Raw genomic sequence first — 18036 nt, forward strand, 5'->3', positions numbered from 1 at the left:
GGAGTACCGCTGCACTTCTCCTCTCCGTCCTGGCAACGCCACCTATGGTCGGTCCTCAGGTAATGACGCTATCGATTTATCCAGTCTGTAATGTCCGGCCCACAGGTATTCTAGAGCTGTGCGGCACGCGAGTCAATATAGGTAACTGGATGGCAGGATCGCTACCACGTCTCGCAGTCATGTTATAGTCGGCGTCGGAACATCCACAGCGTAAAGGTAAGCTCGTCAGAAGCTCCATAATCCTTTTATCCTCTTTAAAATCACCATTCGTTAGTCTGGCTTCCCTCTTAACGTTTAATAGCTTACGCGATTCACCTTTGCTCTCGCTCTCTTCTCGGATTTAATTCTCCATTACATCTGCGTTCCGAGAACCTCCATCTTCTTGGGATGGTTTATGAAGTAGTCCATTCGTCGGAATTTTTTTATGAATCTTTTTAAGAGTATGGACTTAAANAATCCGTCCATGTCAAGCTCACTTTCAGAAACGCATCTAGAGCAGAACTGAAGAGTTCGGAGCCCACTTAAAGCACAACTGAGAAGAGTCGAAACATGCCAATTGTGTCTAAAGACGAAATGGCACAAAAATTTCAACAGAATTGGCGCGAAAAGAATCCAGACGATGTTGTGGCCGACGATGGTACGCTCAATGTCGATGACGGCTTGACCAGTCTCAATTGGCTTCAAAATCTGAACATCATGACTAAAATCGGTGCTCCTACTCCCGAGACTCCTCCGGCTAGTCCCATTTCTTCCCCCGATTGCTCCTCCAAGACCATGTCTATGCTGGGAGCGGATAGATCTTCAGGGGGTGAGAGTAGTTTTAGAACCAAAATGGGTTGCAGAAGCGTGGCAGAAGAGATCGACTACAAAACCAATGGGACGGTCAAACCCCCCTATTCCTATGCCACTTTAATCTGTATGGCTATGAAGGCCAATAAAAACAAGATGACTCTTTCTTCCATCTATAAGTGGATCAAAGAAAATTTTATGTACTATAAGAATGCCGATCCTAGCTGGCAGGTGAGTTTGTAGTTATGTACTGTGTATTGATTGAAAACAGTATTTTAGACAATAAATAGAAAAATTTCTTGATTTTAAAGTATAAAATACTTCAACACTATTCTTTCGAAATATAAATATTTAACATGATTTAAAGTATTGTTTGCAGCATTTCTTTTCGTCCACGACAAAATAAATTGGCAAACAGATTATTTTTGTTAACTAATCGGAAACAATAACAGCTACTACACAATTTTATATTTTATTGAAATATTATTCAAATATCTTCAATCATGAACAAATTATTTATTAGCTTAAAAGCTAATAAATAATTTTGTTTTCTTATTTCATTTTTATCAACAAACTTGATATTGTTCGAACACTAAAGGAAACAACATCTTAGTAATGAAAATTTTGTGTACACTTCATTTTTATAGGTGCTGTACATTCAAATATGAAAGACATTTTGCATAATTTCAACATTCTTCTTTCGAAATACTGTATACAAATATTTTAAATATATAACTATAAAGTATCAAAAAACAGTAAATCTCAGAGATGGACAAATATAGATACAAAAATTTCGAACTGTCTTTATAAATTGTTGAGATTTTCTATATCAATTTTTATCTTAATTTCATGCGAACTTTAACTTTTATTTGTCTTAAAAGAAATATTAATGTTAATGACAAAAGAGTGATGATAACATTCGAAATGTGTTTTATATTTTGACATTCAAGCAGTTTAAGTATATAAAATTATATTTATAAGTTGTAAAATACTGTATAAACTATTTGTAATTATTCATTTCATATAAAAACTAGTGATGTAACGAATATTCGGTTACTAGTTTTTCGGTATTCGACCTATTCGGCCTATTTTTCGCTATTCGGCCGAATACAGAATACCTAGAAACAGGAGTAAGAAATAACAAAAACCCAGTAAATTAATCATTTTGGTATTTAGATTTAATGTTATCAGGTTAGTGGTGTTTGTTTATATTTATTTATAACTTATAACATGCACAAAATAAAAAAGAACATAATATTAGTCACTTGTATTCACAATTTATAATTACAAAGATCAGCACACGTACACACCTATTCGTTCGAGAATCGTCACACATCTGAGGGTCTGACCTGACTATCCTTCTTCTTTTAAGCGCTCGTCTTTGCTCTTCCCTTTCTCTTACCTCTATCGCTCAAGTCCACGTATGCCTATGCATACATCATAATATGCCCTCACGATACTTTCGATTCGTCACTTTTTCGTCGTAGATTTCCCATTTTACAATTACGTGACTCATAGCCTGGTGATATCGGATAAAAGAGACAGATAGGACGTCGTTATAAGTCACAGTTATGATTTCACAGATTCGAAACAGCTCGGCAGCCCGAACGACCCCAGGCTTTCGTCCGTGCACGCTAAGTGACTTTCATTACAAGCATTTAGCTTTTAGAAGTCTATGACAACAATTATTTGGCATTCACGGCCGCGTATTTCGCGCAAATAAGCTGCCTCGACTTGTTCGAAGCAGCTTATTGAGTTGATAACATAATCGACTTGTTCGATTATGTTATCAACTCAATTTCATATTTATTTTCACATTTTCACTTCGCGGTCCTTCTCTATTCTTCTTCCGTTATTTGCACGTGTAAGTCATTTCATTGTTATCCACATTTGATATCATCACTTATCACATACTGCCATGACGCTCTTGTCTGAACTGTCAAGAATTAACGCGATTGGCGAAGCGTAGTGACAGTGGGCCAATAGAGAGCAGGGTCCTTGCCATAATGCGGTTTGCGCGCCAATTTTCGTACGTGCGTTAATCGAGCCGAATAGTTTGGCCGAATATTCGGCTATTCGGCCACGCTCCTGGCCGAATATTCGGTATTCGGCCTGAGGCCGAATATACTATTCGTTGCAACACTAATAAAAGCACTTTAAAATATTTTAGGCATAGCGTGAATTTGTAAAATTTCTACGGGAATGATGACTTGGTTTATGTACAGTACAATACAGTGCTGTAGGCTTACAATAGCATCTCTTTTTCTCTATTTAGAAGCAGATGGCTAAAAGATAATGGCAGATGGCAGTGGGAAAAGAATTACAGTAGGTTATAGGTATTTCAACGATTCTTTGAATCAATTAAAACATGCTTGAAACACCAAAAACATGTCTCTGAACAACTCTCCATTGGATTTCACTTCGTCTAGATATGTTTATCTTAAGCGTTCCTAAACATATCTAGATGTACTGACAGCAGTAGGTAGGCGAAAAAAGAGAGAGAAAAGAGTGCTATTGAAAAAGCAAAACAAAATGGCTGCTGACCGTGTGCGTTCCGTGCGGTGTCTTTGGGAAAAAATTCGCATAATTCAGAAGTCAAAAATGATGATTATACAGTTACATTTATAAATTAACTTTGTATTTTATACAAAAGCAAACTTGTAGATTTACAAAATTGTAAAATTTTCGCACTATAAGTTTGATAAGAAGAGTAAAGAAGATATCCTCGGTTAAAATTCTTCCTTCTCTGCAGATTCGGAGATACGAAAGGTAGAACAGAAAAATCACCCATTTTCCTTCAAATCAGCATCATGGCATATAATTTGATTGTCATAAATTATAGATTTAAAGATTCATTTCAAATACAGTTGAGTTCTATATGTCAAGATTAAGTTGCATATCTGTTTTAGTTTCTTAGTTACATTCAAAACTTTTGATAAGTCGAAATCATTGTTTATTATTTTTAACCAATAATTTCATAATAGCATCGTTATGCATTCGTGTTCTGCCACGTCCAGCCATAAAGTGGCAAAAATCGAGCTTGTTCTTTAATACTTTTAAAAATAGGCTAAGTTTTAACAGAATATAAATTCTTACATCCAGTTTAACTCTATTATTATTTTCGAGTAGTAAACTAATGTTATACGTAGGCTATTATGAGAATATAACTTATTTTTAAAAGTTTAAATTTTATTCTAAATAGGACAAAAAAATCTCGATATGTTATTGAGATAATTCTGCATATACTTTATATAAAAACTATTTATTATCTCTGCAATTATGTTACATTCTTGATTATAATACTACTAAAGTCACGTTTAGGTTGGAGCATCAGTGCTCCTTAGTGAACACCCTAGTATGCCCTAATGTGCACTAAACTCATGTTCTAAGTTCATGGGTTCTTGGGGGTTAGGGTTTATATTAGCAGTCCTAGGCATTTGTGGGCTACATAAGAAACTCGTATTTATCTTAACGGAAACACTCGTAGAATCGACCGAAATACAACCCATAATATAATTTAATTTATAATTTAATAAAATAATTTATGCTAATAATGCCATAAACCTAAATATTTGTGAATTCCCTCAAATGTATAATATATTGCAGTTTCTTTACAAAATTTATAATGAACAGCTTTGATTATACGTTAATTCTTGTTACAGAGAATTTCTTTCTGGAATCTATTTTTAGAATAAACTACAGAAAGTAGCATGAAAAGCGTATAAAAATTATAGTTTTTTATATGATTCTGGTTAGTATGTTAGTAAACAATCCACGTTAGTGCTTTTAATTTTTATATGAGGCTCATGTGATTTTTTGCAGGAGGAAAGAATATTAATATCGTTTAGTAAGTAAATAAATAGATAAAATATATTGAATTCAGATTAAATAAACAAGTTGATTAGAAGCCATTCGAAAATTTTCATTGCTGAATTTTTTTAATATTTTCACTTATTTTTGTTAATTAATTTTGTATGATGCAGGTTTATTGATGTTTATTTTTAGATAATTAAAACAATTGAAAAAAATAAATTCTCTTTTGAAGGTTTTTATTGATTAATACATTTAATTTTTTTTTAAAGATGAAATACTTATTTTCATCCTCAAGCTTGTAGGCTTCATCTTCAAGTGTTCGGATTGTTTCTGTCATTTATTCAGAAAAGTTAAGAATGCCATTTAAAATAATGGAGGAAATAAAAAATAGCATAAAATATTTAAATTTATTAATTAAAGAAATAGAAAACTTAATTGCATGGCAATGTTCTATTGAATATATTCAGATGGTGTAATTAAAAGATTCGAAATTTTTAATATTCATAGAGATGACTATAGGCATAAATGGTATAAGAGTATCTTCAATCTAATAACACTTAATTTTTATTTAGTAAATTTTATCCTATTTTATTGCTAGCACTTATAAATTTGTTAAGATGGTGCAACCCATCCTATCGTCTATATATTATACAGGGTGAGGCATAATTCAGTTGACAGAGCAGTATTGCTTATTGCAGTATAATTAAGTGTGGAGACAGAGCAAAGTATTGGGTAAGGGGCAGAGAGAGCTGATTTGCCCGAAATTTTGCAATTTTTAATTTTTCATCATTCATAATTTGTTAAACTTTTCACTTTCTCTGATTTTTTTTTCTTTTTGCTCTGCCGAATTTGAAAGAGAGCAGAGAGGGCAACACTAATCTCTGCTCCTGCAACTCGCATGTCCTTGAAAAGCAACACACTTTTTCGGACTTTTTAATTTTGTTTACTTTTTATGTTTCAGGACTGTAAACAGTGGGAAACAAATTACTGTAGATGAGGAAGAGTCATTTTTCCCTATTTACAACCCTGAAATAGGGACAATATTTCAGGGACAATAATTCAAAATGAAATAAAACAAACAAAATTAAAAACCAATTAACATCAGACATACTACACATCTGGAAAAATGTGTTACTTGTGCCTCACCCTGTATACATATACAGTAAATATATACGACTGGTAGAGGAAACGGCTGGCTACCATCAAAGAAATGAATGGTAAGGTTTTCTCTGCATTGTCTTGAGCGTTAGGAGTGCTTGGCATCCAAACAAACGAATAGCCCATTACCGATTACCTTCAATGCAACTGCATTTACTTATTACGTAGCAGAAGCGAAATATAATTTGGTGCAATGTTTGTTCTATACCGTGTATAGAGTATTTAATTAATAGTACACCATCAAATTTATTTTACATGTATTGATTTTTTAGATGATCAACACACCATATCAACTTTACAATTGCTGGTTCCTTTAACACGTCGGCTTTAAGCTTCATACACTTCCACAATGCATGCGTTTGTTGTATCTTATTCGTCATTAACGTGTTCATTTTGTTTTCATATCCTAGTTTTATATTTATTTATTTACCTTCTTATCGATGACTGGCGCGGCTTAGCATAATACACTCTTGTGCCAAGAAATAATATTTCAAGATAATTGTTTTAGAAATTGATTATTTGTATAAAGATAAATCTGATGAGAATAATATTAGTTTATTTCTTAGAGTTTTATTTTCTTATAGTTTAGAGCTTTATTATTAAACTTTCAAGTAAAAATATGACCGTGTTCGTGTGTTTTTAAAATATTCTAATTGAATGAAACAGGTGGAAACGAACGAAACAAAAAAAAGGAACTTACTTCAATAATGAATATCCATTACAAGAATTAAGTGGGTTAAAACAATATCATTCTGTTGATTATAACATAAATTAATATTAAACATCCACATTGATTTATGTTTATTATGTATTAATGTTAGCTCCAAAGATTAAATTAGTTTTATTTTTTTTTAATTTTAATTAAAATTTAGTTTTGTTCTGTTACATTTATTTATAAAATTGATTTCTCTTTTATTTTTTTATTCATCACTTTAAAAAAATTTTAAAGCGCTATGAAATTAATAGTTTTTATAAATATTTTACAATCATCAGAGCATAAAAATCAAGTTTTAAAAATTAAATCTCTTAATTGGTTAATATATTTTAGAAATAAAATTTGATATGAAGATTATTTTCAATATTCTTTCGTTATAGTGAACCTATCTTTTAGCAAAGCTACAATGAATAGTCGTCAATTTATGACTATTCGTTGGAGCTTTGCGTGGATAGTATAATGTATATAGAAGGGCGCTATGTCAAGATTTGACTGTATCTGTTTTTTATTAATTAAAAATGAATTTTTAAAAATAAAATAGAATGCAGAATTTTAAGCATTAGGAGAATATTTTCAATGAATTGTGCCTTAGTATTTCACATTTGTGAAGTACTGAAACACAATTTTAGAAACAAACAAATGGTGGCGCTAAATCAAAGTTTGATCGTCTATAAATTTGTTTATATAAAATATTATATCAATATTCGAAATATAAAAAAAAACCTACAAACTAATTACTTTCTGTATGATTTTGATAGTAATTTATTCGTTTAATAAATTTATCTTATTCTATTATTTAAAACAATGATAGAATAAGGTAATAAGGGGTTGATTAAAACTTAATCATCTAATTCAAGATGGCGATTAAGTTTTAATCAGCCCGTGACAGATATCTAGTGTCGTGTCTCTCTCTTCGTGTTGCGTTCGGTGTCCACGTGATGAATGCCTCTTTTCATGTGTTCGTTCCTCACGCACTCTTCTTTCTACCTTCTCGAGTAAATTAATTGACGAAACTGTTGTATCATACCTTAATTCTCGGCTTTTTTCCGCTTATCGTGAAATTTTCTTTCATGTAAGTAGTGTAAAATATTAGCAGAATAGTCTCTTCTAGCATATGAAACTTGACGTAATTTAGTAGGTTTTGTGTAATTTTTGTTTTTCATTTTTATGCGATCGGACGATTATACTTAACAGAAACCGACAGTTGCGATATTTTTATTAACCAAATTTATGACTCTTTGGCTCTACCCGCAAGGAAGCCGGGCATTATGTTCCCTTTTCGTGTGACGTTTCGATAGGACAGCATGTCGAGTGACTCACACGCGGTGAGTCACTATAAATCATTAATAAGATATTTGACAGAATTTTTAATGGACTGTATCAACATCCAAAGTAAAAAGTAGTCTCCCAGTTCCATTAACACGCATTCCTTCCTTGGTGCCATTTCTTTGCTTGCATTTCTGACATGCGGACAGACAGCTCAGTTGTACACATTCTCATAGTTATGCATGCAATTTCTCACTTTAGTATTATGATCGCATACAATTTTAGTTCTGTCGAGACACGTTCTCTGGGGAGAACAAACTGACTGCAGTGCGGCATCTTTATGGACGTGAATAAATAAATATGCGTGATTATTGTAAAGTCCTCCACGAGGACCATTCATCACGAATCCTCTTCATTTAGGCCTCACGACACATCTTCGCTTAGTTAACTAGGACCCAAATGGAAAAATGCTGTTGCGTGCGATTTTTAATTTTAATTGCATAGAGAAAATTCTGTAATCAATTCTCGCCTGAACGACAGGTAAATTTTGTTAATTTATTATTCGGAATTGTACGCATTTTCATGATTCTTCAGAGAGTTAACGAATTATATCCTATTTTTTTCTATGAATTGCTGAAAATAAAATAATATTGGTTATGATAAAAGAAAAAATTTATCAAAAATTTACCAGAGATATCGTTAGCAAATCTTCGTTTAAAAAATTTCGACAAGTGTATAACTTTTATATAATTAGTTCAATAAGAATTTCTATTCATCTTTCTTTTTATCTCCATGCATATAAACTTATTGAATTGATTTGTATTTATATATAAGAATATATGAATATTTAAATGAAATTATAATTACATAAATAAATTATGAATATTGCNTACAATATTTCAAATATAGTAAAAATTTCGATTAAATTTTTTTACGAGCTGAGTCAATAAAAAAATAGTTAGTAGCCTACGTAGCTATGTTGTTACGAGTATTGATAAATTCAAGTATAAATTTAGCGTATAAAATGTATATTTACAGTTATATAAGTGTATAATATTGTGTTTGCAGATACAATTTTTCAAAAACAATTCCCAATTATTTGCTTACGTAAAGACGTGATAATTTAAAAGATTTTGCATAAAATTTCGTAAATGTAATAATAAAAGTATCAAAACTCTGAACATTTTTATTTTTCAAATGTTCTGTTAGAAAATATTTGGCCCACCACAAGCCAAATAAATAGAACCATTGAACCCTGATTTTATCTATTCGCTCCTGACGACGTACTGATCACGCGGAATTTCCGGTTTTCTTCACGTGTCTAACACCTGAATAGAGGCCAGTTTGTCACAGAAAGTCCTCCCATGGATCCCAAGTGTTCCATTGCCTTGTCGATCGAATATATTTGAGTTTCGATCGGTTAAAGCTCGAAAGAGTCAGAAAGTGAGGAACGAAGAAAGATGATTTTTTTAGAGTCGTCTTATTAATTTTTATAAAAAAAGTATAAAATTATTTGATTTTAACCTTTTAAAAATTAATTTATTTTCATATATGCAAAGAAATTAAAATATATATAAGCTCAACTTATATTCTAGTTTGATCCGGATGAAATTGATCGTAATCGACAAATCGTTTAGTTTTACATATATTATACGTAATAAAACTTATAAATATTATATTATATGGGTACTTATATAAATATGCATATATAAATACCCATTGCTACATCGTAAATTGTCTGTTCGCAAATTAATTCATAAGAGATTAGTATACAGTATGAGATTATTTATACGATTCAATTGCAATAATGGCAAATTGCACAAAGATCAACAGTTATAAATGGAAAATGTTTTGGCTAACCTAAAAATATGATGAAGATAACAAAGAAATAATGAAAAATAAAATTTATTGGGCTTGTATAGGCTTGTATGATCACTTTCTGAAGTTCAACATACGGTCTTAAAATTTTCTCATTTTAAAACTTATAAATCTATTTTTCTCATAATATTTTATGAAAACGAAACCGAGTCGAACCTGTAATAACGAAAATATCTAAACAGAAGCCAATTTTTCTGGAACTTTTTACAAAAATGCATAGAAAATAACCCCAAACATGGCCAGTTTTTATGTTTACGTCAGTGGCCGTTGTTCGAAGGTTTCGACTGTATTTAAAATCTCTAAATTAGTTAAATAAACGTTCCATTTTAATGGCGTATGAAAAAATCTTATGAAAGATCTTATCATAATTACACATGTTTATAAAAAATTTTTCATACATTGAACATTAAGAATTAAATCATGCTGTCAGAATTTATACAGATTAATATTAAATGCTATCTTAATTATGTTCAAGAGTATTATTTTCGATTCTTTAAGTAAAACTATTTATTCGGAAGCCGCTTTTAAACATTGTAGCACTCAAGCTTATCATTTTATTACCATAGAGATCACCATGGAGATATCTCCAGGCGATAAAGTGATATTGCTGTACTAATCATTTCGGTTTATCTTGGGGACACGCCTCGAGGGATGAACCAAAGAGCACGTCAGGGATTAGAAAATTGTTTGCTATGAATGAGTGTGTCCTGGAAAATTGCTTACCATGGCATCAAATGATATTGGCAAATGGTTTGCTACAGTATTAAAATGGATTATATGTTAGCTGCCTCATCAAGAGAAGCAATAAAATGGAATTTTTACATCGCTAGAAGTATCAGGATAGGATTTTAAGGAAGGATTTATTTAAAATAGCTAAAGTATTGATTCTGATTATGATTGATTCTGTTTAGAACGCTTCAAAATTACATATTATGGTATAAGTTTATATTAAAACAATAAACCTTTATACTGTGTAACTTCCAATAGAAATTTATAATGTTTATAAACTAATTCATGTTTATGTTGTAAAATACTAAAAACCTTCTATATAACGCCACATCTGTTTCGTTGTATTTCCTAGTGTTATGCTAAGGTGGAGCTATATCAGGAGTGCTAAAACGGGGGTTGACTTATATTAAAAATAATACATTTTAAACGAACATCTTCTGAAACAATAAAAAAAATCGACATTGAAAATTTTGAAAATCGCTGCATTGTCATTTATTTAATGTGAATAAAATTATGCGTGAGATTTAAATATTTATCGTCATCACGAATATTTGTTTATAATGAATATTAATATAATATATATATATATTCCCCATAATATTTATTTAATAATTTAANTATTCGTTTAATAAATTTATCTTATTCTATTATTTAAAACAATGATAGAATAAGGTAATAAGGGGTTGATTAAAACTTAATCATCTAATTCAAGATGGCGATTAAGTTTTAATCAGCCCGTGACAGATATCTAGTGTCGTGTCTCTCTCTTCGTGTTGCGTTCGGTGTCCACGTGATGAATGCCTCTTTTCATGTGTTCGTTCCTCACGCACTCTTCTTTCTACCTTCTCGAGTAAATTAATTGACGAAACTGTTGTATCATACCTTAATTCTCGGCTTTTTTCCGCTTATCGTGAAATTTTCTTTCATGTAAGTAGTGTAAAATATTAGCAGAATAGTCTCTTCTAGCATATGAAACTTGACGTAATTTAGTAGGTTTTGTGTAATTTTTGTTTTTCATTTTTATGCGATCGGACGATTATACTTAACAGAAACCGACAGTTGCGATATTTTTATTAACCAAATTTATGACTCTTTGGCTCTACCCGCAAGGAAGCCGGGCATTATGTTCCCTTTTCGTGTGACGTTTCGATAGGACAGCATGTCGAGTGACTCACACGCGGTGAGTCACTATAAATCATTAATAAGATATTTGACAGAATTTTTAATGGACTGTATCAACATCCAAAGTAAAAAGTAGTCTCCCAGTTCCATTAACACGCATTCCTTCCTTGGTGCCATTTCTTTGCTTGCATTTCTGACATGCGGACAGACAGCTCAGTTGTACACATTCTCATAGTTATGCATGCAATTTCTCACTTTAGTATTATGATCGCATACAATTTTAGTTCTGTCGAGACACGTTCTCTGGGGAGTTCAAACTGACTGCAGTGCGGCATCTTTATGGACGTGAATAAATAAATATGCGTGATTATTGTAAAGTCCTCCACGAGGACCATTCATCACGAATCCTCTTCATTTAGGCCTCACGACACATCTTCGCTTAGTTAACTAGGACCCAAATGGAAAAATGCTGTTGCGTGCGATTTTTAATTTTAATTGCATAGAGAAAATTCTGTAATCAATTCTCGCCTGAACGACAGGTAAATTTTGTTAATTTATTATTCGGAATTGTACGCATTTTCATGATTCTTCAGAGAGTTAACGAATTATATCCTATTTTTTTCTATGAATTGCTGAAAATAAAATAATATTGGTTATGATAAAAGAAAAAATTTATCAAAAATTTACCAGAGATATCGTTAGCAAATCTTCGTTTAAAAAATTTCGACAAGTGTATAACTTTTATATAATTAGTTCAATAAGAATTTCTATTCATCTTTCTTTTTATCTCCATGCATATAAACTTATTGAATTGATTTGTATTTATATATAAGAATATATGAATATTTAAATGAAATTATAATTACATAAATAAATTATGAATATTGCATATACAGGATGTTCCATTAGTATGAAATAGTAAGAGTAATATTAATTTTTGTTTATTTTTTTACATGTAAAGTTTGGCACTGAGTAAGAAGGAACGAATCAAGTTATTTTTATAATGGAATCTAGCAGTTAGCATAAAATCGCCGAAGAATTTAATAGGCTGCATTCAGGCTTCCCTCCATTGCACATGCCGTCTGCATGCAGCCTATTAAATTCTTCATGGATTTTATGCTGACTATAAGATTCCATTATAAAAAATAAAACCTCTATTCGTTCCTTCTTACTCAGAGCAATTGTTTTACCTGTAAAAGAATAAACAAAGATTAACATCTATGATTTCAGGCTTATTTGATACCCTGTATATTTCATTTGGCCTACATAAGTATATATAGAAAAATTGATAGTTGTTAAAATAAGATGATGCAAGATCTATGATATTCACATTTCACAAACCGCAGAAATGAATATGAAAGAATCATTTTCAAACAGTTATTTGTTAATAATTGTTTAATAAACGGATGACATAACGTCGTAACAATTTTCTTTATTTTGTCTTCTTCGATGAATCTGACGATATGAAATTTTTCTTATATTTCCTCTCAAATATTCGATAAAAAGTAAGCTCTCTGAAGAGGTCGTTATATACAGACAATGAATTCAGTTAATTAAACATGAAATATTGATAAAAAATAATATTATTATTATTACATTATAATCTTCAAGAATTATTTTACTTGTAAAAAGTTAAAACGTTCATAAATTATTAAAATTAAAGCTGAGTCATCAGGGAGTAATTCTTTAAACAAAAAACGAAGGAATAAAAATACGAAAATTCTAAGATCGAGAAAATTTTCTGTAGATGATTTGGAAAAATATATTTATTAAAGATAATATAAAATCAAGAAAATTATTTTAACGTAGGATAAAATTAATCGTAATCAAAGATGAACCTTAATTATTATCAATAAAAATTAGAGCTTTCTAAACCTAAATAATTAATTTTTATTTACAGAATTCAATCCGACACAATTTATCTCTCAACAAATGTTTCATCAAAATACCTAGAAGCAAGGATGAGCCAGGTAAAGGAGGATTTTGGAGACTTGATCCTACATACGCCGAATCACTGGTAGACGGCGTTTTCAAAAAACGTCGGTTATCTCAAAGAAATTGCGGAATGGCCACGACTCGTCGATCCAGGAAAGATAAGGTAGTCAAAGAAAACGGAGGGGTCAAAGCGTTAAGAGATATCATACAAGATACACCTCCCAATTCCGCCGGTTCGGGCTTCTCGGGCTGTGATTCTGAATACCAGCTAAACGGAATGGAGCACATATTAAATCCCTGTCCGAATCCTGTCCCGAAAAATCTGTGTCAGGACTCATTTCAATCCAGAGTGATAGCATCAGGTACGGTCCGAACGACGGATCATCCCATTGCAATTGTAAACGTACAGAATGGAGAAGAGATTTGCGACCTGGGAGACAACTTACGCAACGACCTGTGCTGGAATACCATTCTGGCTGAAGCTGATTTGGACTTAGTAAATTTCGAGAAGTATCGACCCGACGAAGGCACTGTGCCCAATGGCGTACCTCCCCCGACAGGCGTACCTCAACCGCCGGTGGCTCAACAAATCCTGTCGCCTCCACCACTGGTGCTAGACGACGATCTCTTCAGTTCTGAAGGAAGCAATTCAGAACTGGCTAGCGATCTTGATCTATCGTCATCGTGTGGAGATGCCATCGGTAACTTACGCCCCTCCGAACCCCAGCCACAACCTTCTGATTGGTGGGCGTGCTTCCAACAACATCAAAATGAACTCTTGTGTTTACCCCCTTCATTGCTCAACCTACCAACTACTCAGTCTACCGTCAATCCCACCGTTTACGCTCTGCAACACCCAGAAAGTCCCTCTTATTCCACATTCGAACAACAGGCCAACATGCAGGAGACTCCCAATCAGCCTTGGGCCGACTGCAAGGCTGCTTTAGAAGCCGCGGCTCTGGAATTGGAAGATTTCGGAGATTTGGACACAGTACATGCCTACTAGAGAATTAAAACACTCTGGAGGCTGGCTTTCTGTTGTTTGGTTCACCCATAGTCAGGCTTCCTCCCCTTTGTGATGTAACGGTGAAGTTTTGCGCTACTGTTTGTATCCCGGGATGGGGACGATCCGTCCGTCGAGTCCAGTTTTTTGCGAAAATCCGTCCAAACAAACAAAATTAACAGTCGCGCGTTGGCCGAAGAGAGCCATCCGGGCATTTTAATCATTTTGGCAAATTATCTAACCTGTCACAATTTTGTAGTGTCGGGGTGGTGGCGTCTCTCGGGAGGCTAGCCATCACTCCAACTAATATATAAATATAAATATATATATCCGATGGGAAGCGCGGTGACGTCGTGCCGTCCACCACTCACTCAGACTCGCCGATTAAAGCTTCCATCCGTTGAAAGTCGCTTTTTAAGAGATTATTCAGAAAACTACGAAAGTCTATTTTGAAAGATATCTACATAGTGTTCAGTATTGCCGAGGATATACTCGTAATAGAGTAGAAGGTTACAGGTTGCAGATTTTACTAGCGAATAGTCAAAACTTTAGTGTAGAGTGTACAGAGTGTTCTCGTGTGAATTTTTGTATCAATTAAGTCTTTACGTCGTTTTAAATTTCTTCATCTTTCGGGTTCGCCCGCTGACTCCGTTCTGAGTAGAACCATTCTGTCTACTTCTGCACCGGCTCGTCCGTCCAAGTTTTGTGCTCATCCGTCCAGTCGCGTAGTGGCTGGCGCAGCTCTCTAGCATCGATCTACTGTTCTGTATTGGCTGGGGAAGGCAGATCGATGCAAGAGTATAATTGTGTGCCATACGCTAGCTTCTTATTCCGCTTCTCCCTCGGTTGTTCCGCCAAAAGCACCGAGTATTGTCTAGCCACCACCGACTCGCGCCAGGCATCCCCCTACTTAGTTGAACAGCTCGCGCCACGCTTTCGATTTTTACACTCTAGTCACTACGTCGGGCGTGGGTCCGGTGGTGCCTACTTACTGCAATGTATCACCGAGTGAGCAGCGTGTTGTGGTTTGAATAAATAAACTGGTCACTCTCGTCTTTCTGTCTCGATCGAATGTACTTCTCCGCTCGGCGTTTCTCCAATCTAAAACAATGTTTCATACAGACATCTTTTGCCCAATCTCCATCACACTTATTATTCCTTCTCCCTTGTAATAAGATTTTTGTATCTGGTGATTCTTTAGATATCTGGCAACATCACCAGATATCTAGAGAGTTAACAGATACTAAAAAGTCTTATTTAATCTACACAAAATCTAATAAGGAGAAGAAAGTGGGGGTAACTCGCGCCTCGTCCGATTAAATCCGCAGATTCGCACTAATCCCCTTTCGAAAAGTTTAACGCTTAATGCATTCAAATGGCAAGAATGCTTTTCCATCGATCGACATGCGTGATGTCTCGCAGTCACGTGACCAAGTATAGGGGTTTCATCAGCTAAATTGGAACGAAGGCGCAGAACTTGCGCCTCGATCTTTTCTTTGTGTTCCCATTGTAATGGCGGATAAATAAAATATACCCCTTCACCACATAATCGTTCCCCCACGAAAAATTACTATCATTATGGGAAAAACAGAGTTATCAATTGTAGAGAGAACTTACATTATCCCTTTGTTTCCTCCGATCCACGAGTCTAATATAGATTCAAAAAACACCAGATGAAAGAAGAAGAGAGCGCCAAAATAAAAAAAGCGGAGAAGGAATATCGAGCGTTGCTCCACTCGGAGCTAATTAAAAGTGTTTTTGTTTGTGCATTTCTACGATTGAACTTCTTCTGATAACGTCACGCAACAAAAACTAAATAAAAAAAATTAAATGAAAATTTGCGTGTGGTGTTGTTTTCTGACGTCACACTCCAAGGACAGAGCGTTTGTTCTCTAAACAGATCGATAATCCATCTCGCCGTCAAGTATTGTCAAGACACGTAAATAATGCATCGCGTAGCTAAACTCACTTTTCATCCTAAAAAATTTCGCTTTATAACATCCTCTCGGTACTACATTTTGTACGGTACCTCGTGTCAACAAAACCATATAAGAAATGGCCATATCCAAAAGCCTAAAAACGACGTCAACATTAATGAAATTGAAACAAAATTTAAAAAAATTACCCAAAATAAAAAATAGGTTAAATCATTATGTAGCATATTACAATCGAAAAATCGACTCTGCACAACTCCATTTTATAAATAAATTGTAATTTACTACTGCGCTACACAATTCAGATACATTATGTTAAACTGTTTTCAGATTTAATTATATTTAAAATATTGAACAAAATATTATATTTAATTTGAATATATGTCAGTTAAAGGTTGTTATAAATCATTATTTATATAAAATCATTGACGTAATATCTATAATTTTAATTTTATAATTAGAATAAAGTGGTTCGTTTTTCATTATACAACGTAAAACGCTAATGTTTAAACAAATTAAAACAAAAATTAATTTAAGGATAGAATAAAAATCATTTTAGGAAATGAGAATAAAATATAATTTTAAACGTTTGGTCAAACATTAAGATGAAGTTCTCTGTATAGAGTATCGAAATTCCAATTTCTTTACTTTTAAAATGTTTCCTATGAGTTACACTTATCTTTGGTTTATCACGTAAAATTTCCTTACAGAACTATTTAATGACACTACAATCGTCATAAAGAATGGCCGAGGCAGTTAAAGCATCGGCCTACTACTCCGGAGGGATCCGGAATCGAATCCGGACAAGCAACCTTAGAAATTTTTCCAGGTGGTCTGTTGGGATATATCAGGATCTGTCTCTCATTGTCCAGTCGCCCTCATAATAGATTTTAAAAGGCCTTTTAGTGTCCCCGAAGCGATAAAAGTATTAAAAAAAAGGGTATCATTCGCAATCATTTCTTAAAATTTGATCATATTTTATGACGTAATTCATTCTTAAAACACCCTCATAAAATATTATTTGTGACGTAATAATTTTAAGGTGTATTTAATGACGTAATCGAATCTTACGCAGCTTTTAATGACGTAATCAAGTCTGATGCAGATTTTTATGACGTAATCAAATCTTATATGGCCTTTTATGACGTAATCACTCTTGTTAGTCGATAGCGTATTCAACTTTTGAAGATTGCTTTAGCATATGAATCAGTCGTGTGACATCATACTGAAACGTATTACATTGACTACAACAGTCTCAACTTTCACAAAAAACGGCGTATGCTTGCGTTATCAGCTAAATTAATGAGATCAATCATCTAGTGTAAGTTGTAATTAACAATTAACTATATATAAAGTATCAATATTGTCAAGACAAATCACCAAAAAGATAGAACTACAAAAATATAAAGTACCGTGTTGTTTATATAATAATATATTAAGTAAATGTTTTAATAAATAATACATAAACAGATTTTTTCATTACCGACATTAAGTATTATACAAAGAATTCTTTGCATAATACTTAAAATTCGGAACCGGATTTACCTGTAAGATAAACAATACAGCTTGGAGCCTAAAGTTACGAGGAGCCTCATTCTATTCTGAAATTGCTCATTATTATTTGGTGAAGGAGAAAGGGCCTCTTAGATGCCTTAGTGTATGGCCACAAATCTAATGAAGATCGTAATTTTCAG

At 33.1% G+C, this 18036-nt stretch overlaps 1 protein-coding gene across 1 annotated transcript; it reads left to right on the forward strand.

The window, feature by feature from the left end:
* The first annotated feature begins 460 nt into the window (after window positions 1–460).
* On the forward strand, window positions 461–16239 carry LOC111631399 (forkhead box protein J1-B-like). Its single transcript, XM_023375641.1, has 2 exons — window positions 461–1020; window positions 13371–16239. The coding sequence occupies exons 1-2, from the start codon at window positions 550–552 to the stop codon at window positions 14409–14411; spliced, it is 1512 nt and encodes a 503-aa protein (XP_023231409.1). The 5' UTR covers window positions 461–549; the 3' UTR covers window positions 14412–16239.
* Window positions 16240–18036: the final 1797 nt, after the last annotated feature.

This window comes from Centruroides sculpturatus, unplaced genomic scaffold (genome assembly GCF_000671375.1).
Source record: "Centruroides sculpturatus isolate CEXI.00-Female unplaced genomic scaffold, Cexi_2.0 scaffold43, whole genome shotgun sequence".
Taxonomy (NCBI): Eukaryota; Metazoa; Arthropoda; class Arachnida; order Scorpiones; family Buthidae; genus Centruroides; species Centruroides sculpturatus.